Source organism: Physcomitrium patens, chromosome 14 (genome assembly GCF_059467195.1).
Source record: "Physcomitrium patens ecotype Gransden chromosome 14, ASM5946719v1, whole genome shotgun sequence".
Taxonomy (NCBI): domain Eukaryota; kingdom Viridiplantae; phylum Streptophyta; class Bryopsida; order Funariales; family Funariaceae; genus Physcomitrium; species Physcomitrium patens.
Window position 1 is genome coordinate 112,802 of NC_143423.1, and position 27,111 is coordinate 139,912.

The 27,111-nt window shown below is 34.9% G+C and overlaps 2 protein-coding genes and 2 long non-coding RNA genes across 6 annotated transcripts; 3 read left to right on the forward strand and 1 right to left on the reverse strand.

Annotated features, from left to right (window-relative positions):
* Positions 1 to 5,988: 5,988 nt before the first annotated feature.
* On the reverse strand, positions 5,989 to 8,208 carry LOC112291031 (uncharacterized). The gene is made up of 2 exons (XM_024537965.3): positions 6,926 to 8,208; positions 5,989 to 6,765 (listed from the first exon to the last, which is right to left on the reverse strand). The coding sequence occupies exons 1-2, from the start codon at positions 8,206 to 8,208 to the stop codon at positions 6,351 to 6,353; spliced, it is 1,698 nt and encodes a 565-aa protein (XP_024393733.1). The 3' UTR covers positions 5,989 to 6,350.
* Positions 8,209 to 9,263: 1,055 nt separating this feature from the next.
* LOC149987785 (uncharacterized) lies at positions 9,264 to 10,951 on the forward strand. Of its 3 annotated transcripts, none has more exons than XR_016506186.1 (3): positions 9,264 to 9,767; positions 10,050 to 10,183; positions 10,456 to 10,951. It is a non-coding gene; the product is annotated as an uncharacterized LOC149987785 (long non-coding RNA). The 3 variants fall into 3 exon arrangements; XR_016506187.1 differs by having other exon boundaries at positions 10,066 to 10,183; XR_016506188.1 differs by having other exon boundaries at positions 10,066 to 10,951.
* Positions 10,952 to 13,722: 2,771 nt separating this feature from the next.
* LOC112291593 (uncharacterized) lies at positions 13,723 to 24,768 on the forward strand. The gene is made up of 24 exons (XM_024539212.3): positions 13,723 to 14,618; positions 15,523 to 15,632; positions 15,953 to 16,025; positions 16,167 to 16,228; positions 16,454 to 16,595; positions 17,113 to 17,334; positions 17,561 to 17,627; positions 18,000 to 18,396; positions 18,710 to 18,857; positions 19,279 to 19,451; positions 19,792 to 19,891; positions 20,021 to 20,095; positions 20,272 to 20,406; positions 20,597 to 20,689; positions 20,894 to 21,076; positions 21,404 to 21,508; positions 21,925 to 22,083; positions 22,400 to 22,444; positions 22,657 to 22,869; positions 23,054 to 23,163; positions 23,494 to 23,550; positions 23,679 to 23,748; positions 23,883 to 24,262; positions 24,414 to 24,768. Exons 1-23 carry the CDS (start codon positions 14,475 to 14,477, stop codon positions 24,042 to 24,044), a joined length of 3,045 nt encoding a protein of 1,014 aa, XP_024394980.1. The 5' UTR covers positions 13,723 to 14,474; the 3' UTR covers positions 24,045 to 24,262; positions 24,414 to 24,768.
* An 864-nt stretch (positions 24,769 to 25,632) lies between these two features.
* Positions 25,633 to 26,211, forward strand: LOC141046193 (uncharacterized). The gene is made up of 2 exons (XR_012218945.1): positions 25,633 to 25,770; positions 26,084 to 26,211. It is a non-coding gene; the product is annotated as an uncharacterized LOC141046193 (long non-coding RNA).
* Positions 26,212 to 27,111: the final 900 nt, after the last annotated feature.

The following is a 27,111-nucleotide window of genomic DNA, read 5'->3' on the forward strand; positions in this document are numbered from 1 at the left end:
ATTTTAGAACAACCATGGTCTTTTGTTTCTTTGGATTTTATCACAAATCGTTTAGTCTTAAGTTTTTATAATTCTATATTCATGATAATAGATTATTTCACCAAGATGGTACATTTTGTACTATATATACAATCTACGAGAAATACATAAGCTTTTCATAAATAAGTATTAAAATTAAGATTAATAATAGTAAATCTTTTCTATAAAAAAAATACAATTTAAAAAAGATTACATTTTATGTTCTATCTTTATTTGTGATTTCTGTGTAATTGTGGCATTAAAGAGATAAAGAACCAATAGCCAAAAAATTCAATTCAAGGGCCATTATTTGATGACTTATGAAATGAGATATTTTAATTATTATAACCTTCAAAATGACATAATAGAATTGAAGTCCTTCAAGAATGACATGTTCTTCTTTAAATAGATGGCAAGATATAATGCATTTAGTATTACAATCTAGAAAGAAAGTGTCAATGTTTGGAGATTTTATTGAAAGTAGCAATGACTCTTGATGGTGTTACAAATGTTTAATTTGAAGAAAGTTATGAAAGTCTCAACAATAATCAAATAACAGGGTGGTCTTGCCACCCTTCAATGTGACATTACTTATGGTTGAAAGGACCTATCAACTACCTTCAAAATAAACAAAGATTAAAGTATGTGACAAATATAATTTGCCACATCTTAGACTTCTTCAACATGTAATCACTACTCCTTAAAAATGAGAGTAATGTTACAAATGTATATTTATTATAATTATTACTTATATAATATAAATAGGTAGAAATAAATATAAGTATATTAATTTCAAAATATCTTTTAGATAAGCTTCTTAGAAGCTTTATAGATACTACTTTGATTTTATATGTGTTTATAGTTGATTGGTAGGTTAAAAATTTAATTCACAAGTTAACTACATGCTACACAAGTTAATAGCTTGTAGAATAAGCTAACTATGTAAAGCTATTATATGGCATGATTTTCTGTTTGGTAATACATTGGATAATTAGTTGTAGAAATTTTAGCTTTAATTTATTGGCCAAATTTTAATAAGTAATATATCCTTATCATAGAAGATAAATAAATATAATAATATCAAAAGATATCCTACTAATGAAATCTCTTTCATATTTAAGAATATTTATATATAAGGCTTTTTAAAGTATTTAGAAATATTCTAATATTCTTTTTTATACCAAATCATAACTAACTATTTACCAATAACTTATATTTTTAATAAAATCAAAGAAAATCTATAATCTATTTTCAAAAATTCATCTTTATATCATAATTTTTTCATAGCTCTAATATTTTTTTTTGACAAAGATTTTTTTTTTTTATTCAAACTTTAAAAATTAATACTTCTTGATCAAATCTTTTAGTTTTTTTTTAAAAATTTCTAGATAATATAGACTTTAATTTAAAACTTTATCACAAAAAAATAAACCATAAATCGATTATAAATTATTTAATATTTTAGAAATCCTAGCAAGTGCTCTAAATCCTAATTTACAAGCACCTGGGTACTATTTACTCTATATCTCAAAAATTCTAATTTTAAATACTATGAAATTTATTTATAAGATTTAATAATATGATATCATATATTTTTAGAAATTTTGAACCAAAATCTTGTCAAATTACTCAAGATATAGCTCAAAACAAAACCACTACTAAACTAAGTGACTTACTACCCTTAGATTGCAAGTGATGTCTTTAACTTCCTATATCTCCTTCATTCTAGATTATAATTTATTAAGCAGTACTTAAAAACTATAGCCAAGAAAATGTTTTCTCTGATTCTAATTGCTGATTCTTCATTTCTTTTTGTAAGTATGCATTATGTCCAAAAGAACAACAATAGATATAAAATCAACACCTTGACTTTGGGCGCCTATATTTCCTTCATAAAAACTCCAAATCACACAAAACTTATATCAAAGTTATAGCCAAAAACTTAAACTTCCTAACCTTAGCCTCTTAAATTCAAATGGCCTCAAAAGAATAACCCTAATTCCTAATAAGACCTTAGGTAGCCTCCTTAAAGTCCATTGAGTATGAATTTTTGCCAATAAGAATAGAGATTTTCATCATCTAACTCCATTCATCTATATTATTGGCCTAACTATTCTTTTTATACAAAAAATCCTTCTTTAATTTTTTTTCTATTAAACTTTACATAGTATATATCCTAAACACCAAATAAAAGAAATAAAATAAGATTTTAAGAGTCATCAATGTCTAATAAAGATGGCTCTAAATATATAAAAACTATTTTCAATATAAAATCAACCTCAATAATAGTCCTTTTAAACTAACTACTTCAAATTAATAATCTAATCATATTTTGTAATCAATTAAAATTTAATAATATGGCTCTTATTATATTTTATAATAAATTGTATATTAAATATATATGTACCTTATTTTTATATTCTACCCAAATCACAATACAACAACACTCATATTTTAACTTGCAAAGCAAGTTAAAATATGTGTCGTATAAAGTTTAGACCTTTTTGAAGTCATACAAAACATTTTCACATAGCTTATAGATAGATATTATATATAGAGGCAAGAATAAAGCCTTATTTAGTCTTATTAATACTTTTCTTGCTTTTATTCTTATTACAAGAAGTCTTTATTTGTCTTATCTTTTGATAATATCCATTCTACTTTCTTTTTAATTTACATACTTCTTTATTTCTATTTTTTCATATTTTTTTTAAAAACTCAATTATTTATTTTTTTTCATCAAGTTTTTGTCTTTAATAAATATTGATTAAATATTTTATATTTAAGTTTAATCAAATATGTCTTCAAATATTTATTTAAAGATATTAAGAACAAATCTTTTAAATCTTATAATATTTTTGAATTTGAATTTAATAACTTTTCCATTTTGAAGTACATTGATACGTTTTAAGAAGTGAAATACAATCATGTGCTCTTCAAGCTTGTCACAATTTTGAACCAATATAACATTTTTAATATAAAAAGACTTTGGAACTAATATCAAGTGATTTTTTGTGGATTCAATATGAAAGGAAATTAAAACTTTGTATAATCATGAGATATATGTTTAAAATCAAAATTCTTAGTCCTTGATAATATAGGCTTTTTAAACCATTATCTATACAAAACAACCATGATCACTTATTTCTATAGATTTTATTAAAAATCTTTTAATCTTATATTAATTATATTCTATGTTTGTCATAGTAAATTATTTCACTAAAATATCATGTTTTGTACCTTGTACAAAATCTATCATATGTAAAAAAAGAGCTAGACTTTTTCTTAACAATATTTATTAATATTACAGATTTTCAAGGGATATTATATGAAATAAAGAGAATTAATTTGTGTCAAGATTTTAGAAAATCTTATTTAAGATTTTGAAGGAAGAAATAATATTATCCTTGGCCTTTCATCCTAAAACTATTTGACAAACAAAAAAAGTAAATTAACTATTGAAACAATGTATAAGATGTACTATCAACTATCATCAAGCTGATTGGACAACTCTTTTATCATTTTTATGAATACATAATTTAAAACATTCATTCTTCATTAAAATATAACTAATTTCTTTATTTTAAAGCTAAAAATATCATTAGAATATAATTTTTTATTATAATATTATAATTGATTTCTTATATATATATATATATAAATTAGAAATAATAATAACATGATAAATATCAAAACTTACAAAAAATAAGTAGTAGAAAAGAACCATAAAGGTCACATAATAGAAGAAGAATAGTAGAGCTGTAAAGACAAAATATTGATCAACCATAAAACCTATTAAAAAATAAATTAATAAATGACAAAACATTGATCAACCATAAAACCTATTAAAAAATAAATTAATAAATGACAAAATTTTCTAATTTTTTTATTCCAATGATTAAAAAATAAATTTAACATTATATTTGCATTTTATTTATACAATTATATTTGAGATTTCTAAAATATGTGGTATTATTTTAAAAAAATACTTTAATTTTTATTAATTCTATTAGTATTTTTAGGAACTATTTAAAAAAAATTGTTACATGTATATACCACAAGTATATTTGTATACTCATATGAAGAAAACTAAAACTAAGTGAAAAGGTGAGCTTTCATAATAGATATTTTATCTTATTTAAGTAAATAAGTTAAATAGAAATAGAGGTTGGTAGAAACATGTTAGAGAAATAATATCTACCTCAAAAAGCTTCAAAAAAGATTTTTAGATCCAATTTAGATACTTAGGCTTTTACAAATATGCCATAATGCTATTAAAAAAATCACATTTTTCTTATTTCTAGAAATTTATGTTAAAGGAACTTACAATTACATGCTTGGACCACAAGTCTTGGGATTCCTACAAAGCTTTTGCTATACCTTCTTTATATCTAATATATAAGTAAGACTAATACCATCCTTAGTATTTTCAACACCTTTCTTTTGTTCTAATCATAGTTCAAGTCTCTCTAATTTCTTTATATTTGGCAATAGCCATTTCAATTCTTATAATTATCTTTTCTTTCTTCACATTCTCTTTTTTTTAATAACACATGAGTGAATTGTTTGCTTATAATTCTACTATTATTCATGTCCTTTAGAACTTTATATTTTGTATTTGATTTATATGTTTAAGTTTTAAAATTTTTTAAACTTAAACTTTTCTTTATAATTTTTAAAGATCACATTTTAGATGCATATAAAAATATAAATAATTACATGCCAAGAAAGTTATCCTATTCTTTGTATTGATTTTTTTTGCTTAAGTTTTGTTATTAATTATTTTTTTTACAATATGGAAATCCAATCATGTAAAATATTTTTTAATTAATTCTTTAAATTATGGAATATTTTTAAATTCTAAATAATTTTTTATTTAAAACTTATAAGCTTTTAAAAAAGATTTTTCTTCTTATTAAAAGTTGTAAAAGCTTGTAAGAACTTTTCTAGGATACTTGCAAATTATTAGAATTTATTAAAATATTATGAAAGTTAATTAATTTTTATATTGATGTGCTTATTGAATATTTAATGCCTAATCTTATTTTTGTAAATTTGAATGTTTTTATATATTCATAGGCTTTAAAAATGATTAAACTTGTAAAATTTGAAAAAAAATTAACAAAATTTGATATTATAAAATTAAATTTTATATATATATATATATATATATATATACATATATGTATCAGTTTATCAAAAGGTTCTTTATTATTAATTAATTTGTTTAAAATGGATTCTAATATTTTTAAATATTTTTATAATAAATTTGCATAGTTCTTTAAAAAAATACATATAAATTATAAAGATTGCAATTTGGTGCTTATTGTTTCCATAACAATCTTAGGAACAATATGCAAATTTTATAAAATATATGTTAAATAATAATAAAAAAACTTAATAATTATATTTTTATTATAATAATAATAGACATTAAGAAGTTAAAGAATTTACTATTTAGAAATCTTATTTAGAATTTGACTGATAATGTGTAAAAAATTATACATTATGTTTTTCTTTATGTTTATTAATTTTTAATGTGCAATATGAAATTATCAGTCAAATTCTAAATAAAATTTCAAAATAAAACTTAACAAAAAACAGCCTTTGATAATTTATTAAAAAATTAATATTTTATTTATTTTCTTAGAATTGGATCCATTTTAACTTTAATTCTCTCCATAAATGTGATGGGTGTAGAATAAATTTTTCAAATGTAAAATAACTAGTATATTAATAAAAACTAGTAATTATCTTTCAAATTAATTGAATAGCATTTTTAATGCACTGTAATAAGACTTAGTACTATTATTTGTGTTTTGTTATACATATGATAAACAATTCAAGTCCTCCAATCTTTGATCTATTACAAAAGTTTTGTTTTCTTATGTGCAATAAAAATTTCTCAAAAAAAAACTATATATATATATATATATATGCAAATTTTCCAAAAATCTAAAACAAACCCAAAAATCTAAGACTGAGATTTTTATTGCATATGATAACAATAAAAAAAAATAAACAATGACAAAAAAATTAATATTACTCATTGTCCAAATTAATCTACATTTGTATATTGTAAAATAATTATAGATGCAATATTTAACTAAAATACAACATCAGGACCTCTGACCAACAAAACTCAGACACCCTTTCTCCGATAATCTGTTGCAGCCGTGGGCCTGGGCTTGGTTTCTTCCTGTGGCGAAGTTTCATCAAAAAGCTCCTCAGCTGATACTTAATGAGCTCAAAAAAGATCTTTGATCTACTTTCCTGTAAGCTAAAATAGTAATTCCTTCTCTACTTCCCACAATTCCTACATCACATTTCTTTTACACACTGAGACCCCGCTTGGGCGAAGAATTCAACATGGAGTCCCCAACGTTGGAGAGAGCAATCTCGGCAATTCTCACCACACTCGACACAGGGAGAGGCTGCAGCGAGGAAGATGAAGCCGACAAATCCTCCTCGCGGTCAGGCTCGGAAGATATTACACTACTCTCAGCCTTCACGTAGAACCTGTTGTTAACAATATGAAAAGCCTCTGCAGTTCGAACTTCCTGACATAGCGAGCAACAGCTGCACATCAGCCACTGAGCAAGGTCGCTCAGGGTAGGTTGTCCACAACACCATGTCTCCGCAGGAAGGCCGTAAGTTTCTCTCATTCGCATTCGCCAATATCCCCCATAAAACAACCCACATACACTCACCACCACGCCTGCTGCTCTCAGAAAATGCCGAAATTCCCTGGCATACAACAGCAATCAATAAACCACAATAAAATCAGCTCCTGTTCTTTCACACTGCGAAAGCACTCCCTTGCAATTCTCTTATACCCTCCAACATATATAAATACAACACTTGAGGAGCAAGCTTTGAGCCTGGCCACGAGAAAGGTGTGACTGACCTGCTGTCCACATTGACACTTGCCATCTCGAAAATAACAAAGGGAGCCAAAACCGCGAGCAAAAATGTGGCGAAATGGACGTAGCGGTTACCAAACCCAAGTCGGCCAAGACTATGACCCAGGACGCACGGAAAACAGAACATCGTCGCGACCACTAGCGTAGGAGCCTCACAACATTCAATCAAGCCCCCTTGCCACTGAGGATTTTCAACCACATTGCCTGCCATAGGCCCCAAACTTGAATTCCTGTCAAGAAGGCGATGGCGATATCTCGGGGGTAACGCTTTATCAGCTTTGTCCGTGGCTAGTTCCACCGCATCGTCATCGCCAAGAGGCGAATCCTTTCCTAATGGGCTCATACTAGTGTAGATTCCGGCTGCACAACCTGCACTTAAAGCCGTTACAAAGCAAACCAAGACCGCAATTATCGGGCGCTGAACCCTATTGTAATACCAGTTCAATGCGCAGACAGCGTACTGGGCAAAACAGTTCAACTGATACAGCAGCAGAACCACCAGCATGTGAGACCACTCATTAGGTTTTGACGTTCCTCGTTTGCTGTACACTTTGCGAAGGTTTTGAATATCCTTGCGGTGCCACCGCAACAACCACATCAGGTGTAATGTCCGTGTGGGATGGAGCAGCAGCACGAAAAGCGTGAAGAGAGCATTAATGGTTTGATTGGAGGCCTCGAACCACAGGTCCCGGTCTGCCTTGTCTGGCAACGCATTGTTCAGCATGCCCACCATGACCATGAATAGCACCGCACCGGACACGAAAACCGCCATGCCCCACACAAGCACCGCCCAATTCTTGGGATCCCGAAGCCACTCTCTTCCTAATTCCTTCACAGTCTTCCATCTAACCTCTCCCACACAGGGCAATATGATTCGAAATCTGTCTGTGGACGATGACTCTGCTTGATTAAACTGACCTAAGTTATTCGGTGGAGCGAAGATGATGCTCACGGGTTTGGAAAACCTGGGGGAGATTGTCACCCCTGGAATCGATGCGGAAGAACTGCGTCTTCTCGTCAGAGAGTCCTCAGATCCATCGTCAAATGCAATCTCTATAGATTCTCCTGTGTGCCTGAGGGGCACAGGACGTGAAGCGGAGTGGTCTTCAAACACTCGATTGACAGCACTTCGAGAACTAGGGTGAGGGCCTGAAAGACGGGTACTGTCGCCCATGGCTGATACGAGCGAAACTTTCTCCATAACATGGCGCCACCATATGTCCACATCTAACTTCACTCTCCAGGGCTGCGCATCTCGCATGGACATATAAGAAACATATGACACACAAATGAACCTGGAGAAACAAGGAAAACACAGGAAGAAGATATCACAGGATGTATGCTAGTTTTTGCATGTCTGTCATGAATGCGTGAAATGTAACCAAGGAACTGATGCTCCCTGGCTGGTGGTTATGACAAAAGAGCCCGCGGAACTGGTGGAATGGTAGGGAAAACCCGTGAGAGAAGTTTGTCTTACAGATGGTGTACAACCACTGTAAACATTAAACCAGGGTCGGGGGGCCGCAGGCTGTGGAGCAAGTTTCCACACGCTGACGCAGCAAATGTAGAACGATCTATTCTAGGCGTCCGTATTTGAAGCAAGGCAGAGAAGCCAGTCCCCGGCAGCAAAACAAGTGGGAGAGGAAGAGGCAATTCCGGGGGACCATAAGAGGAATCACCCCAGGGTAGGGAGAAAGAGAGAGGACGGAGGGAAGACAGAAGGATGTAGTGAAGTGCATGGCTAGGTTGAAACCCAACTGCCTTGATTACTGGTTTAATCAGTAATGGCCAGCGAGTTGGGCTTTAAGACTGTTCTTGTAACGCTGATTTGCAGTGTGTTGAGGTTAGGTGAGCTTTGAACAATGCAAGCTCAATCTTCTCCCGCAAAAGTTTGCAGCAGGATGCAAGCTGAAGTACGGCACTGCTGCGCGTGGATTGACTGACAACGAGCTGGCATTGTGAGCAGTTCTCATTCAGTGGGCTGACGCTTCCACTTACAGCGGCACGCGATGGAAATTCTTGAGAGTTCGCGCCTTTTTATTTCTTTTTTCTTTTTTTCTCCTTCTTCCTTTGCACTCTATACCCGTGACCTAGGGATTTGGAAGTACCACAGGTAAGTTTATCATCTTCGACAACCCCACCTGTTTCTGGTTTCCTAGTTGAGTTTTAAAAAACTCTTGAACAATTGGTTGCATCTCGGGGAAGACGGTGGAGTTTTCTCGCGATATGTCAGCATCAAAGGTCACATGGAAGGGAATAATAAGTCGACCCATTCAAGTTGCAAGGAACCCCAAAACTACCACAGGAATGGGGTGGGATGAAATCACAGGTAGGTGGCTTCGACGAAAGTGAAGATGATGGGGTCTAACCAAGGCTCCTAAGTTTCCGCAACGATACGCCCACGAGCAAGGAGCTGGACGGTGTATGCTCACCAGCATTTCCGTCTCTCGTCTCTTGATTTGCAGGTAGCCAACCTCGCTCTGTGCCTTTGGGTTTTGACTCTAGAATTACGAGGGTGTCACGAGTTTTCAACGGTGGGGACAGATTGATACCTGCAGCAGCATCTTTCGTTCTTAAGGGTGATGCGCATGTTGAGAAGGTTGGAGAATGAGGGAGGGCTGTCGTACTTTTATCTTTGATTGCAACTTGGTCGGGCGAGATTCCCAGAGCCGTGGAGGCGTAGCAGTTTTGGGTGGTACATGGGTATGTACATGTTGGAAGGCCTGCCGAGAACAAACACGAAGGGTCAGCACTGGATTCTCATGAAATTCTCAAGGTTCACGATTTTAGAAGCGTGGCAACTGCTGCCAAATTCCCTCTTCGCGGGTACTACATCCTCGTCCTCACTGAGTGTACATTTTTCAAGAAAATTTCACTTTCTTCTTTAAGCAGCTAATTGTGAGTTTTGTCACAGAATGGACCGTGGTTTTCAAAATATAATCACACTCTGTTGAATTTATAGGTGGTTGGGAACGTTTCAAAAAATCTTGTGAAGGCTCTGCAATATCATCCTTCTGGAAATTAAGCTGAGACTTTGCAGAAGACGCGGCTGTTGTTATTACGACGGCACCAGTTAATAGACAGCTGTTGGATGGTCTCATGTATCAGATTTTACTGTGCGCAGATCAGTCTGGGTGCACGTCCATGGCAGCACTCTGTGCAGGAGGGTACTGGTAGCGATACACTGTATTTAGATTGCGCTCCGCGTATCAAATGTCTTCTACGAACAGGCTTTAAGGGAGGCAAGTCACTGATCCGTGTACCCCGGAATTTCAGTGTAGTCAGTGTTTCTCATGCTGATTCATAGTCTCCATACATATCTGTTGGTATCAAAACGGGGCTAATGATCAAGAAGGCAAGTAATTATCTCAGGAGGTAGCACACGTCTCTGCCGAAGTCACATATTGCAGTGTCATACTCATGCTCAATATACCTTGTCTAATCATTGCAGTTGTAGGGAGGTCCAATTCTGGATGCGATGAAATCGAGGCTAAAATGGCATGTTGTGTTTCAGAACATATAGAGAATCGCTTTGCGTAACTAATTGGCTGCTGCTCACCATGGTATTAATAGGAAGGCTGGCATATTTGCTTTAGTTTTCAGATCGGCATCTATCAATTTCGGGATCAATTTGTGAAGGTACATATAAAACATAAATTGACGAGATTGAGAAGGTCCTCTTAGCATGACGTCGCGTCATTCGAGATTCTTGGCGTTGCTCGTGACGCAAATAGACGCTCAAACTGTTTCCGCAAGTATGAAGTTTGTGCAGATTCTAGCCTAAGTGAATTTAAACCCAGACTGGTGTAGATCACATGACTATGGAAGAAGATGAATATTGTATCAAGAAAGGAATCAGTTACAAGTAGTGGAACTATATATACTCAATAGTGGTGTGTCTTTGAGTTACCCAACATTGATCTAACATTGTAATTGTTTATAACATTGTTCCTATTGTATTAATACATGCCATTGGGATATTAAAGTTGTGGTGATGAGTTTTTTTAAAAGAGGTACAAGAAGGCACTCTTGGCTTTAATATAGTGTTATTTTTTTAATTTAAGGCCTAAATCCCTAAACTTAGTTTGAAAATTGACCAAGTTTGTTGTAAGATATTTTAGTAAATATTGTTTTAACATAAAAGGCATTGTTTGATTTAGAATTGGATTTTGACATGAATAAGTTGTTAATATCTTTTTGTTGTTAAAAGTTAGATAATAATTTTGTAAATTTTATATTAGTGAGGCCTCTTTGTATTATAATAAAGGCCTTCTATGTATCAAGTAAAGGACCAAGGAATAAATTTACATGTTGAGGTTCAAAAGAGATACATCCAAAGAGAACAATTTTTTTGTAGAGTGGCTTGCCATGACTCTAAAAATTAAGAAACATCGTTAGATAGTGCCATTGTCTTATAGTAAACCTTTTTGTCAAGATTAATTTAATTAACTTTATTTGACTTTTTCTAAAATTGTTTTAGTCTATTTCAAACCACTTTTGAGGTTTTAAGAAGATGAAGAGAAAAAAATATAATTTTCTCTACAATAGAAAAGCATCTCAAAGTATACCTTAAATCCTTAAAATCCTTAAGTTTTTGTGCAGTTAAGTTTGCAATATTAGAAGCAATAGGAACTACTTTTGTGCAAGCAATCACATTCTAGAGTTTGAACATATTAAGAGTAATTTTCTATTTCTATTTTTTATATGACATAGTTAGAAGGAAAAAGGAAAAGAATAAATTATATTCAAAGAACATATGTCAGCCAAAGAGGCTATATTAAAGAAGTATTAAATGCTTGTAAAGTCTTTGCAAAAAACAAGATTTGTTTTTTTACAAGTATACAAAAAGAACTATAATTATTATATTCATCAATTAAAAATTCAACAATGTCATCTTTATATATCTAATATCTTATACTTGACGCTAGTATCATTGTATTTTTTAAAAATAATATAAAAAATTTAAATAGAAAATTTTAAATTCTATATTAAATATGAGTTAAGAGAACAAGAGTCTAATAAAAATAACTCAATGGAGAATCTAGATGAAGGAATGGAGCTTGTCTTTTATAATTTGTATGCGAAAAATTATAAAGAAAAAAATACATTTTACAATGTTTGTTTAAGACTCTAATATCATATAAACTTAGATTGATGTGTTGTACATGATAATGAAAGAAGATAAATATTGTATGAAGTAAATAATCACTTATAAAGAATGAGACTACATGTGCTTGAGAGTGGTGTCTCTTGAGTTATTTAATTTGTTTAATTCTAGATCGAACATAACATTGTAATCATTTATACTGTTCATCAAATCATACTAACAATAAATAATATGTTAGTAATCAAATTAGAAATTTCTTTTGTTGCTTGCAAGAAACAAAAGAAATCAGTCTTAACAAAGTCTTTGACATGTAGGTCATATTATATTTTAAGAATTGTGAATAGTACTGTTAGTTGCATGAATACCACAATACTTACAAAATTTGCAATTTTATGTTATGGAAGTGGTATAATAGTAAGATGGTGGGAGAAGTCTTATTTAGTGCAACTTGCATTCAAATTAATTTGTAATTCATGGCAGTTTACGTTTTGCAAAAATTATAGTTGTACAAGCACTTGTGTTTTTGAGAGAATTGCTTTGTTGGTGATTTTGAGTATTTTTTTTGAAGTATGTAATGGATAAGATATTTTGAGATATCTTTAGACCACTTCAATTTCAATGAAGGTAGAATTTAGATTTGATTTGCAACTTGATGGATTGCTACATGACTCTAGACATATGATTGATTTTTAATCTGCATAATAGTATGTCATTTTGTTTGAACTCATCTAGAGTCCATCACACTAAGAACAATGGTGGTCAATTATTTTTTACCATTCTTCTTGCTTTGCATATGTGCTCTTGAATAATTTAATATGGCATGTACAAATGATTTTAATGGCAGGACTTTCATCACTTACTGAGCCAAATTCAATTAATATTTTGCTCTACTAACATTCAAGGCAAGTTTTATATCCATTGTATAAAGTCTTTTATGCTATTATATTTTTGTAACAATAAAACTATGAAAATTCAGACTTGGAAAATTTTCATGATTTATGATTATTATTTCAATATCCTTTTTTGTCCTTCTGATATTATGGATACCTCTTGAAAAGAATTGCAACAAATGGATAATTATATAGTATAACTTATTTTCAAGAGGTGTCTATGATTTCAATAGGATATCATATGGATAATTGTAAAGTATAACTTATTTTTAAGAGGTGTCCACAATTTCAATAGGACATCATATGGATAATTGTAAGCTGGAAGTTAAAACATGTTGATTAATTATCAGCACATTATTTATTGTTCATTAGGATAATGTTGAAGCTATTTAAAATTTACACTCTTATTAAAAATAAAATCAATGTTCAAAAATGATTTTGATTTTATAAATGTATGTTATAAGCATGTTGTTTGAATTTTGGTATGCATGAGGTATAATATGTGTGTTTTTTTTTTTTTTTTTTTTTTTTTTTTTTTAATTTCTTTGATTGGCTGCCAAAGTGACAATTGCAATGAAGAGCTCTTTGCAGAAGTGACAATGAACACCACTCATATAAAAAAATTGACTTTGAATGTTTGTATGTAATGTCCCGCGTGCTCCTCTATGCAGATCGCATGTGTGTCTTCCCATTACAATCTCTCTTCTCTTCTTCATCCTCTTCCTCATCCTCGTCCTCTTCATCCTCTGCTTGCGTTCTCTCCATCTTGGTCCTTGGTCTCCTTCCTTCCTTCCTTCATCGCCCGTTTTGTAACCTGAGCCCAAGCTTGCCCTCACTTGCCGAGCCAGCGAGCGCCCTCCTCCTCCTCCTCCTCCTCCTCCTCCCCCCCCACTCGTCCTCCTGTTGCTGCTGCCTCCATTTCGCCCTTTTCCTTTTCTCTCTCTCTCTCTCCCTCCTGCCCTCTTGTTGTTGTTCCCTTGCCCTACATTGCCTCGCTGCGCTTCTCTCCTTCGATTGACCCCTCTCTCCTCTCTCTTGCATCGCGCATCGTTCTTCGTCATGCACTTTCAGGTCATCGTGCTTCTCGTTCTCTTCCTCCCTTCGTTACTGCCAATCCTACTCCTGTCTTAAAATCTTGCCCTGCGCACTTTGGTCAAGTTCTTTTGATCTGAGCTTTTTTGTTTCCAAGTCCTAGCCTTACGCTTCTGTGATAAACCCACACGAAGTCCGTGCCAAATTCTCTCCCTTTCATTGCTTTGTCTACTAGGGAGTAACACTGCATTGGTTGCGTTGGTCCCTTGGGAGGCTAGAGAGTGAGCTTAGTTATTGGCCTTATTCAACATGAAAATAGTTTTTTAGCATTTTTGGACGCTGCGCAAACGAGGAACTAGTTGAGGGGCAGAGGTTGGAAGGTATCACCTTAAACGTCGCGATACTCGTATCACCGACATTCATCTGCTTATGCAAGCATGAGCGGTGAGGAACGGGCGCTGAAGAGAGTCTAAAGTGTCCAGAATATACATAAAACAATCCTTCATGGCGCTCACTTCAGCAGACGATCTTTCTAGGGTTTACACCCTGCTTCGAGATGCTCTGAGTCAAGACGAGTCCGTGCGGAAGCCAGCCGAGGCGACGTTGGCTGCTTGTGAGAATCGGCCTGGATTTTGTTCATGCCTTCTGGTGAGAATGTTTGAAGTGAATAGTTTGATAAATTTTCATGCAAAAAATTGTTGAGTTTTCTTCTTTTGATTTTTAGAGCATAATTGTGCGTGAAGTCCCCAAGCATTGTTTCGCCATCCTCTTTTAGATTTACATTGGACCCTGGGAGTCGATTCTGCTAGTGGAAGGACACTCTTCGTAATTGTGACGTCCAAATTTTTACTCGATGCTGTACTACTCATTTTGTTGGAAGCACGGGAGCCCACGGGGGGTGTGGACTTGCCCAACGTGTACAATCATGAATTTGATATTTTCTTGTTCTCTTGGTTGTTTTAGCTTAACGAACGCGGTAAAACATGTCCACCTGTGGGGTTGAGGGTTTTTATTTTATCTTATTTTATTTATAATATTTCTGTAATTATTAGGTTACTTTATCTTTCGGAGTGACAATCACCAAACACCTAGAGCCATCTCTCTCTAATACGGTCCAGCAGCTTGTAGCGTCTTGGTGTCTGTTAGTAATGTTTTCTGTCCAATTTACGCACTATTCCCTGTTTGGACCGACTCCTCACGTCGTTGGACAATAAGTGTTGTGTGGTGACTCTACAATGAGTCATAGATGAATTGTAAATCTCATATTGTTCCCATAATTTGATGGTTATTTATACATCTTTCATAAACGTATGCATCTTATAGCGCTCTGTATCCTGTATTTGTCACCCATTTAATTAGTTCTTCCTTTATGATTGAGACAATAGGTTATGCTTGTCGCTACAGATTTTGTGACTATTTTCTATTTTTGGAATACTTTCTGGTACATTTATCCAGGTTATGCTCAAAAAGTGCTTCATCTTTTATCTTTGCATGATTATCAATTCTCGCCTTAACTGTGTAATGACATGCTACATAATAATGACATATTTAGGAGATTATTGGTGCCAAGGATCTGGGACAGCAAAGCGACGCCCGATGGCTGGCTTCTGTATATTTCAAGAACAGTATTAGTCGATACTGGAGGACTCGTCGAGATTCTCCGTAAGTCCCCACTCAATTAATGTATGAATTGTTTTGAGTGAGTATGTTTGTTCTGAACACTTATTATTTTATTATTTACTTATTTGATGTACATGGATCCTCTCTGGGCTTTGGGTATGCTATTCTTTGAATCTCCACCTTACTTTCTGGGTAGCATTTAACCTTTAGATCTGGGCATTCCTATTTTCGTGTTCGTGATGTTGGTTATGTTTTGTCAAGTTCTAGATATTTTATTTGTACACTGGACAAGGTCTGGTTCATGTCATACACTGAAATGACGTCCTCACCGAATCAAAGCTTGACCTTTATGGCGCTCACAGGGGCATAAGTGATGCAGAAAAACCTCATTTGCGGAACAGGCTGCTCAATTTAATTAGAGAGGAGAACAATCAGGTATGTCTTCGTTTCATGTAATGGGCTTGTGAGTTTTTCGAAGTCTGCTTGTGTGTCCTTACATGTGACGGTTTCGGTGAGGTAGTTTGAGTTCTCGCTGTTAATACAAGGATGAAAGCAACTATCTGTTCAATGTGGCAGGTGGCTGTCCAATTGGCACTTCTTATTTCAAAAATTGCTCGAGTTGATTATCCCCGAGACTGGTACGTGGTGGTGTAGATGTTTTGAGCATGGCTTGAGTGTTCTCTAAGAGTTGGACAAGGATTTATTGATTTTGCACCTTTTTCTGAGGAAGTATGCAGTTTCCATGTAGTTCTTATCATCCTATTATTCGTAAGTATCTCTATTGTACTACTTTTTAATTCGTTAGTATTTTTCATACGATCCTGAACATGTTTTGTACTTAAATATGGTATGTTTTGTGACAGGCCAGAGTTGTTTCCAACGTTGCTGCAGAAGTTACAGTCTCCTGACGTACTCACAACTCAGCGCGTATATTTGGTGCTTAATCAAACGTTGAAGGAGCTATCTACCAAACGCTTAGCAGCAGATCAACGCAATTTTGCAGAGGTTTGATGCATGTACCATTCTATTGCGTCCTTGTTTGTTGGAGGGCATCTTGGGATGGGCATGATGAAACTCTACTTTTGTCTTTTTGGGTTTGTGCTGATGTAGTGACTTATTTTTTAATTCAGTTAAATTAATTAATTTTTTATCTTTATTTTTTTATCATGGCCGATCACGTCCCCTTTTATGGTTCTCAGTTTTTCTTGTTGTTAAAATCTTAAGTTTGTACTTGAACTTTGTTTCTTCTCCCCGAGCCTTGAAGGATATCTCTTGATCTGCATCACGTAGGAGTTTTGTTATTATTTTTACAGAATTTTTCCTTTTCAGCTATGATTTTCTTTTCTGAAGTGGCAGGCATTTTCAAATCATAAAATTTGCTTTTAGGTGTTTTTTCTTAAAAAGTTTGTTTTGACGGATTTCAGTTTTTGGCAATTTTCTATGGATGTCAAAATACACCCAAAGTATCTACTGTATGTTGCTGCGAATTGCCTGCGTCGTATTTATGGTTTCCATGTCGCAGGTAACAGCCCAATATTTTGAGTACACTTGGCATCATTGGTGCACAGATACTCAGGGTATTCTTCAAGGTCTTCGGACACTTCTTGCAGGTCCTCAAACTGCAATTCTTGCTTCGGACCAAGATCAAGCACTTCGGTTGACCTGTGAACGCTGGATGTTATGTCTGAAAGTCCTTCGCCGTATGTTGGTACATGGTTTTCAGAGCGATGTTAAGTCTGTTCAGGTATTCTTCTTCAAAAGATTTTAGATCGCTAAACATATTCTTGAACTGATGCTATTTTAAATATCTCATGATGGGAAAGTGTTTTTTCATCGTTGAATACGGATATCTTCTAGAATATTTTGCTTTAAATAAGGTTAACGAGAGTGCTACGAGTGCTTCTTGGAAAATGTTTTCACGCGTGTAAATGTATTCGTTTTCTCATTGTTTCTCTATATGGTCGGTGCAGGAAGTAGGTCCGGTGAAAGATGTTTGCCCTGCATTTCTACAAGCACTTCAGGAATTTCTGCAGTATCGTGAGTTATACCCCTTGCATGTTGGTTGTTCAGATTTAAATTTACGTATCAACTACAACAGTTAATTAGTTAATGAAGGGCTCTTTAGATTAACCGCAGAGCTTGTTTAACCTGCCAAGCTGCCATTAAGAGTGGGATATACCTTATGCACATTGCAACACCTTTTGTACTACTTAATAGCCAGCTTCCAGTAGAGTGTTGGAGTGACTCCTTCCAACAGTTATTTCTCAACTTTGGATGCAGTATATAATTAACGGATGCCTAAAAGAGTTCTTCAATGTTTGCCCAGATCTGTCTTTACTGTGGTGTGTGTCATGTGACATCATAAGTTATTCTACGAGGCATTTATGAACTATGTTGCGTGTGTTGCAGGTATTGGGTTGAAGCACGGGCAAGTTTTGCAAGCTTTCGTGGATAAGGCGTGCTTGAGATTGATGAAGATATTTATAGAAGTGCAATCCACTCATCCTTACTCATTTAGTAACAGAGCCGTGCTCCCACCCGTTTTGGAGTTCTGTTATATTCATATAACAGAACCGAAAGAGGAAAATTTACCTTTTGAAGTTTTCTTGATCAAGTGTATGATCTTTCTTCAGAATGTTATTGAATGTGTTGCTTACAGGCCCAACAAGTCTGGCAGGGTTGTTGGGCAGAGCACTCCTACTTTGGAAGAAGCCAAAGGGAATTTGGCAAGACAGGCCGAAGAAATATTAGTGTCTCTATTGGATAAGCAACGCTTGGTTGTACTCTGTGAAATTATAATTCGAAGGTATGTAACGATTAAGATTTTCTGCCGTTGACACGTGCAGCTTTAAAAAGGGGAAGTTTCCAGTGTAGTTTGATTGTTTGTGTCTATCAGGATATTATCGGTGTACATCATATTGTATTCGTTACTTCTGTATCTGAACACTCTTGATGTCATTGATTTAATTTGTGTATTCCTAGGTATCCACAGGTTCGCCGGTTGAGATTATTCTGATGGGAATGTAGAAACTAGCGTCTGCATCATGTTGTCTTTTGTTGCAGCGTTTTTCTCCCTCTAGGTCTTCATCATGTTCTTAACGGAGTTCCATTTTATGTAGATATTTTGTGCTCACCCCTGCGGATCTGGAGGAATGGTCAAATGATCCTGAATTATTCCACCATGAACAAGATGCCGGCCAATACAAGGACAAGTTGCGCCCTAGTGCAGAATCTCTATATCTATCTCTATTTGAATCTCATCGGGAGGTAATCTTCTCTGTTCACTTATTGTCAGTGTTATCAGATCTTGTATGATTGTTTCGATGATTGGATGAATGATTGTTGTCAGTCTTGTTATGGAAGGGCTCATTGAGCAAGTCACCCAGGGATTTTCACTAGTATTGAAGTTTGGTGATGCTTCAGGTACATCATGTGTGTAGCCATAGCAGTTTCTCATTTGTTTTAATCTCGGTTTGTGCTGACTAGTGGTATTATCTGCTGTCTGCATTTATATACATTGTTATGACTGAAGTTTCTTGCAAATACGCGCTTGCCCATGCTCTATTCTTCATCATTCTTACTTCTTTTGTTCTTCTGTTTGAGAAGTTCTCAAACCGCACTTTCAAATCTCATTTTGCACGCTTTTTCGTTCAAGTTCACGAAATGGAGAATTATGTTTTAACTGCAGCTCTTGGCTCCGGTGGTGGTTAGTATTCTTAAACAAGCATCAGAAGGATGTCCTCCTGCTGCTCCTGGGGCTGACATTCAAATTACACCAGCTCTACTACTCAAAGACGCTGCATACGATGCAGTTGGGACGGCCTATTATGATCTTCATGATTACATTGATTTTAAATCTTGGTAAGTGGATCTTATGGTTGTGTTTTGTTATGTGTTCAGGATTTCATGTCGTTGTACGACAAGATTGTTACTTTTAGTATGTTGTTTTTCGATTTGAGGGTATCTTTCTGCCTTTTGATGGTGTCTTCTCCCGTTGTTAGTAGACTACGCTGCAGCGGTTAAGATTCTTTTGAAGTGCTTGATTAGATTGTTTTCCGTTTCGATGTGTGATCTGTGAATCTGTTCATGAGTGTTGGAAAGAGTCTAATAGTTTGTTAGACTTGTCCATTGTCTTTGAGTATTTTTCTCTCTGAAATCTCCTCGTCATATTCACTCGTATCATGTACTCTATCTACTTCAGGTGGGAGGCAGCCCTTGTGCACGAAATCAGTAATCTTCATCCAAACGGCCGAATCCTTCGACGGAGAGTTGTTTGGCTTCTGGGTAAATGGGTGAACAAGGTCTGTTCTTAGGGATCAGCACTTCAAGGACTCAAATGTTTCTAAAAATCACCCAAACCTGCATTGGTTGGGTTTAGCTGTATTGATTGGGTTCAGCTGATTGTGATTTCCCTCTTATCTTTTTACCAGATTAAAGACGAGCTGAGGAAGCCTGTTTACAATGCTTTGATAAGTCTTCTTGGGGATGGCGACCTAGCAGTACAAGTGAGAAGTTAACTTATTGTGCATATACTTAATGTCTCACAGTCGAATATGAGTTGGATGTTATTGTTTTCACATGCAATAATAAATAGAAAAGCGTGGATTCTTCGTTTTAAGATACAATTGGAAGCAGGAATTCTGACCTTCAAGAAATTAACTTCAGTTTTTTGTTGGTACAGCTGGCCGTGTGCCTTGCTTTGCAAAGCCTAATAGATGATGTCCACTTCTATGAAGAGGAGTTTGTGGAGTATGTTCCAACGTGTTTGAGACTTTTGATCCAGTTTATGGAGAGGGCGCAAGAGTTTGAATCTAAGGTCTGGTTTCCTCCCTTGTACCTTCAGTTTAAGTTAATTCTTTTTTCCCCAAAAGCTTTCAAATTACTTCGAGACCTAAGCGATTGTAAGTGTGCAGCTTTTTCTAGTGGCCAGATAAATTTAAATCTGGATGTCAATGCCAGGCATTTCTTGTTTTAGTTTTTAATTATTATTTTTTAAAATGTTGCAGCTTCAGATTTTCAACCTCGTGGTGCTTATAATTGATCGTCTTGGTGAGAAGATTGTTCCGTGTGTGGAGAAGATTCTAGCATTTTTACCCCGAGTAAGATGATAAGATTCGCATCTGATACTTTGCAACCTAATCGTATGTTAGGAACATTGTTTTGGCCAAGTTAATCACTGTTTTTGTTTGTTTACTATTATGTGGTTGCTTGTCATCAGACGCGTCATTCAAAATATGCATCACTAAATGCAATTCAGCAAATTAGACAAGATATTGATGTTTGTCGTTTTGGGCTTTGTGTAGGTTTGGCAAGATTCAGAAGGACAGAGCTTGCTGCAGATACAAGTAATGCTTGCACTTCAACGGCTTCTGGTTGCACTTGGACCCCGCTCTCCAATTTGCTATGAGATCCTTTTCCCAATTTTACAGTATAGCTCAGATGTAAATCAGCCTGATGAGCTTAATATGCTGGAGGATGGTATGCAGGTATACAAATTATATCTGTTTGATGACATTCACTAACATGGTCAACGTAGAGGACTGTATTAAATGGTTGGTGTTGTTTATTATCGTATTGGTGTATTCCTGATAACTTGTATTGAGTGCATATTTGTCGTAGTATGCTTGCTGGGTATCAGTCCCTTGTATCTTACGGGCTTTGTGATGATCTGTGCTATCAGCTTTACTTTGCTAGTATGTCTGCCCTTATTTCTACATGTTTTGTTTTGTTTTGTTTTTTTAATTTTTTCAAGGAAATTCTGGTTAGTACTTTTGTACTTTTCAGAAACTGAACTCTGTTGCATGGCGTTGCAGTTGTGGCAAACGACACTGAAAACTGCTCCTGTAATGGTGCCTCAACTCATGAATCTTTTTCCTCATCTTGTGGCTGTTATGGAGCGGAGTTTTGATCATCTTCAGGTGAGACCATGTGGTGTTCTGAATTTGCCTTCGTTTTTGAAACAAAGGTTTAGGGCAATGGATGAGAATTAACTAGTACTTCTATTATTATTTTTTGTCTTATTTATTTGTTTTTCCGCAATAGCAATAAAATCGATTTTGTCTCGCATCTTCATACCCGCGTTATAGGAAAAGCTATTCTGTTGTGGTTTTCACAAAATACCGAAAAGCAATTACCACTCATTTTCTCACACAGTTGGATATTGCAATTAAACAAAGTAATTTCATTTAGTTTTGGCTGAGCAGCATTTGTAAGTACAAACTGTAGCAATCGAAAATATTATTTGATTTTTTCTATTCTTTATTCAATATGTACTGTCGCAGGTGTCGTCTTCATTTTGTTTTTTGTAGTGATTTAAGATATTTTGGACTTGCAGGCTGCCATGATAATCATTGAAAGTTACATTCTTCTAGGAGGGGCTGATTTTTTGAGGTTGCATGCCAATGGCGTAACGAAGATTTTTGACATTGTTGTTGGGAACGTGAAAGAGAGAGGAATGCTGTGTACTCTTCCTGTCATTGATTTACTTATTCAGGTGCTGTATTAAACCTTACTGCCTTGTATACTGGTTTTATTCAATCGGGGAATGATCAGCGCACATTTTTTTATGCTTTTTCCAAATTTACAAGTTTGTTTGATTTTCTTTTAAACATTTTCGCTGGAGTTGTTGATATTCACCAAGATGGCATTTTAATAGGAGTTTTGGTTGCAGAACACTGGTTTTTCACTATTGGTCTGTTGTTGTTTTGTCGTTGTTTGAATTTATCGGATTGTGATTGTTCAAATGGTTGTGTCAATAGTTTAGGGTTTTCTAGTGTATCGGTACTTAAAGTATCCTGGTTGATTTGCAGTGCTTTCCGACGGATGCCCCTGCACTGCTGGAGGGTATACTGCAGGTAGTACTTTGGATCAGGAATTGGATGTTCCTTATGCATAATTTCCATAACGTATCCTTAAATCAAAGCACAGCGCATGTAACGCTTTTGGGGATCACAATGATATGTTGACAGTTTATGCTACCAAATTTTTACGGTTGATTCCGTCAAGACAGTTCATGAGCCGGCTTTATCCCGACAACATTTTTCTAACATAATGTGTTAAAATGCAGAAACTTTTAGTGCTGGTGGTAAGTGGTCGAGATGAAGCTGACCTGGTGAAGGCATCTGCAGGAGCAGTGCTAGCGAGAGTATCTGTCCAAAACAGTGCCTTCTTTGCACAGTTCACTTCGCAGCCTTCTCTTTCCCTTGCTCTACAGCAATCAGGGGTGGCTGTCTCGGACCAGAGTGCTCTTTTTCTTTTCTTTGATGCTTGGCTTGACAAGGTAGTAATGGTCCATTGCCTTAATATTTCTCTGTATCTTTTCTGTTTTCATCACCTTGAAGTTTAAAAATTAGTTTTCAACTTGTGTTATTCTCAAATATGTGCTTTATTATGCTTATGAGCAAAGTTCCTTTTCTTCTACGCTTTCTACACATTGCTTATAATGGTTCAACTCTGATTTATAGGTGGATTCTTTGACAAGTATGTCAAAACGGAAGTTATGTGCTCTTTCCCTTTGCATGTTGCTTACAATAAGCCAACCGCAAGTCCTGGATAGACTTGTACAGATTCTCAGGTAAGACGTGATTCAACCTTGTCATGGAATGGTTTTGTGTGATGCGCTTACATTGTCAATATCTTTTTCACCTCTGTTACATTTTTACCTTTTACCTTTTTGCTCTTTATGACTTTGTTTCTTTAAATACTGAACAAGAATTTCTTGTATGTAAATTATTAGGACAAGTCCGTCGTTCTGTATGTTCCTGTTAATTTGTCTCAGGCTTGTAGTTAGAGACTTGAACTTGCTTTGAGTGCATGTCAAGAGATTTTGAGTAGATTCTTTAGCACACGTTCAAATTATCGACGAATGTCGTAGAATTCACACCTGAGTTCTACCGATTTGCAGTGTCTGCACTAGCGTCCTCCATGAAACAGAGGAGGACAATGACTCCAGTATATCAGGGTATGTTCCTAATAACAGCTATGTCTTTTCTTTACATTATTGCTAGGATTTGCTTACGAGAAATAGCTGACATCGGAGAATGTGTTTGAATGAAGGTTCTCATTGGGTGGTGGGTTTGGGTGTGTCAGTTATGACTACAACAGTGCAGAAGATGGATGTATGGGACCTGTCGAAAGTGAAGACTCTAGGAAAAGACAGGTGAGGTCTCGAGAACGAAGGTTCGATTTTTGTCGCAATTATTTATTGCTACTTAATCGGCCACGAATTTTGATTTGTTTCCGTCTTGTATTCCGGACATGCCTTCTTGACTTTTTGTGGTATGAAATGCACAGGTGATTAATGCAGATCCTATTAATAAGGTTCCACTGGCTCTGTTCTTGAAGGAGAAGCTACAAACGTGTGCTCAACTTCATGGTAATGCTGCATTTAATACTGCAATGGGCCGGCTCCATCCAACACTTCTTGACCAGCTTCAACAAATAATGCAGTCCTGACCATTCCCAGAACAAGTGATATGCCAAGCTCTGCACTGAACTGCACTGCCTCAGCTGGTGTATTCATTCTCATTTAGAAGGGTGGTGATTAAGAAACTCCTTGAAATATGTGGAAATTACTGCGGTGGATTCATAAAACACGGTGGGTGGAGGTTCCCGTTATCAAGGCCCATATGCTTGATATTTGACGCTGGAAGGCTGCAAGATTCGTCTCTCCTGTAAGCTATTCATCTATTTATGGTTGGCACTCTAGTAGAATTTGTCCGCAAGGACTTCCCATAGCTTCCTCATATTGTGAAACTGCAAACAAGGACTTTCCCTCTTTGAGATTGATGTTGTGGTTCTCATACGATCTTTCGCGTGTTGCAGATGTGTAATCTTGATTATTAGATCATATCACATCACTTTGGCGCACAAGAGTCTATTGCATGCTCGAGGATCACTTGCGTCCTTCCAGCTTCCTTTTCCCATCTTGACCGAAAATATGATATTGTCAGTTTATTGAGCGTCGATTCATTTCGGTGAAATCAATTTAGCCATCAAGTTACTCTGAAAGTTGAGTATACTTGCCGAGTTTGTTCGAATATTTGTGCTGTGTGGAACATAATCGTAATTGGATTGTAGGTTCACGTACTTTTGAGAAGTAGAAATCTAAATGATTGATCTCGTATACTGATTAATTGGTGACTATTTTGATGAATTAGAAGTGTGCACATTACTCCATTATTTGATTATTCTGATTAATGTTGTGTACTCACCTGTACTAACTGCAAGGCGAGTGCCATACACGTGGATAACGATAGCGACAACTCGCCGAAAATATGGCCTTGTGGCAGAATAATTGTGACTCCCTGTTCTGAATTAATAAAGATTGAATCGTAAGATGAGGTATTCTGCAAAGGTTGTCTGGTTATTGCGATTCGCAACGACTATCTTTTCTGAAGTTTCGTCAGGTCCTTCCTGAAGTTTATCAAAGAAGTCAAAAGTAATTTACAATAAATGCAATTATATTTGTGTAAGCCAATTGAGATAGTTTAGTTGTTAAAGAAAAATTTCTAATTTGTGTATCTTTTAAATTATTTAATTTATATTAATTAAAGTATTAAACATAAGCTTTTTTGGCAAGTAAAAATTCACTCCTTTGTCCTTACATTCATATTCAAAATTATTAAATTCTACTAATTTTGTAGAAGTATGTAAACTCAAAAATTTCTATAAATAAAAGAAAAAGAAAAAGAAAAAGAAATGTAGTATTACAAAAATAATATAAAAAGAAGATAATCTATAATATTTAGTGTGATATAATTTTTTAAAAAATAATGATAGTTATTATTTATTGATTATTATTTACTTTAATTTTTATAAAGTAATGAAAATATAAGAAAATATTATAAAATAATGCTTAAAGATAGAAGAGGGAGGAAGAAACAATTCATTATGAGAATATTTTTTAAACACAAGAACTTAGGAGGCATTTAATTGGCAGCTCCTAATACATAAGAGCTTGGCAAGAAATGCAAGAAGAGAAGATCCAAAATTGGGTGAATACTTGCAAGTTTTGAGCAAGGGGAAAGAAAAGGATAATTCACAAAAAGAATGGTACCAAAACATGACTAATAATTATTAGTAGAGTTATTACTGCTGAAGAAGAGGTAGTATGCAACTCCACCCCTACTATACTACAAGGCCTACCATCATAGTGCCAAGACTTGCCATTTGCTCAGAGGTAGAGGATCAACAAATCATATTTTTCTCAGTTGAGATATTGTCATAAAATTGTACTGATGCAGATGACTTTGATGGTTCCGTCTTTGAATCTTTCACCTCTACAACAGCTTACAGGTGCTCAGTTTGTTGCTATTCCTAGTTGCAAACTTATTCCATCAATGCAAAGCCTTCCACCTAGAATAACAAACAATCTCCAAGCCCCAATTCCTAACATGTGCAGAATCTTTCAACACTCTCTTGATGGTTTCCTTGCAATCCTTCTTGCCATTGTAAACACGTATCTTACTTTTGCCTTCTGGTGAATGTGATAGATCCATATCAAAGTACTAGATAATGATGCATGTATTGCCATTATTCAACTGGCCCCCTACCACAAAGTGCTTGCCATCCACCATTGAAGATGCAGAGTTGTCCATTGCGCTCTGTCATTTGGGCAAAGGTGGGACTACAAACCATCAATTCAACAGTGAATTATATACATGCCACATGTTGGCTCTTACCAGATTTTAGTAAAAATGTTTACTTTTTATTATTACAAAATATCATTTTAGAATTTAATAATGATACTTTATTTTGGTTATTAAATAATCAAATATAACAAAAGAAAAATACCTTAGGGCAAGAATGGCGAAGCAAGTCTTTATTTTTTGGTATCTTAGAGCACTTATCACAACTTTTCGTATATCACCATGTTTAAAATATTTTTGGAGGGAATTTCTCCTTGAATTTTCAAATTGAGAATTTCCTCATATTGAAAGAAAATGTACTTAACAATACAACTAACATTCATTCTACTGTAAATTTGACCCATACTAAGTGCTTTTATCTACAAAAGACTGATTGCTCTCGTTTCCTACTTGTGTATGTGTACTTCGTGCTTTCAGCAAAAAAAAAGATATTATGAACAAAGAAGTACCAGTGTCCATAAAGGAGCCATTCTTTTGTCAATGAAAGCTCTTGCCAAAGAGACAACCTAATTTTGGAAGAAGTAAAATTGATTGGTTTGTCAAACTTCTAGCTGTGGAAGTACTTATTGACCCGCATAGCTAAACGGGAGAAGCTTTGGTCGATACTCTCAAGACAAACCCTTGGTCCAAAGAAAGAGGAATCCAATGTTGACAGTACAAAGAAGCTCATGTATATCATGAGCATGCCAATCAAACCTAGTTTCTTATCACAACTTGTGGAATTTTAGGAACCGAAGCCATTGTGGGATTTTTTGTGCAGGTCGTAGCAACAGTTGCAATTTGGAAGCCCATTCTCGGATTAACCTTCCAGGCGCTTTCTAGTGATCTATTGCCAATGCCCCACATGAATGAGAAAGGCTCCCGCCTATAGA

What these genes read in the sequence shown, in the direction of transcription:
- LOC112291031 (XM_024537965.3), bottom strand. Translation starts at nt 8,208, where the DNA reads ATGTCCATGCGAGATGCGCAGCCCTGGAGAGTGAAGTTAGATGTGGAC. An exon ending in AGTGTCAATGTGGACAGCAG is followed by an intron (nt 6,766 to 6,925) that starts GTCAGTCACACC and finishes GTTGTATGCCAG; the next exon opens with GGAATTTCGGCATTTTCTGA.
- LOC112291593 (XM_024539212.3), top strand. Translation starts at nt 14,475, where the DNA reads ATGGCGCTCACTTCAGCAGACGATCTTTCTAGGGTTTACACCCTGCTT. An exon ending in TCAGGAATTTCTGCAGTATC is followed by an intron (nt 17,628 to 17,999) that starts GTGAGTTATACC and finishes CGTGTGTTGCAG; the next exon opens with GTATTGGGTTGAAGCACGGG. An exon ending in TGCTGGAGGGTATACTGCAG is followed by an intron (nt 22,445 to 22,656) that starts GTAGTACTTTGG and finishes GTTAAAATGCAG; the next exon opens with AAACTTTTAGTGCTGGTGGT.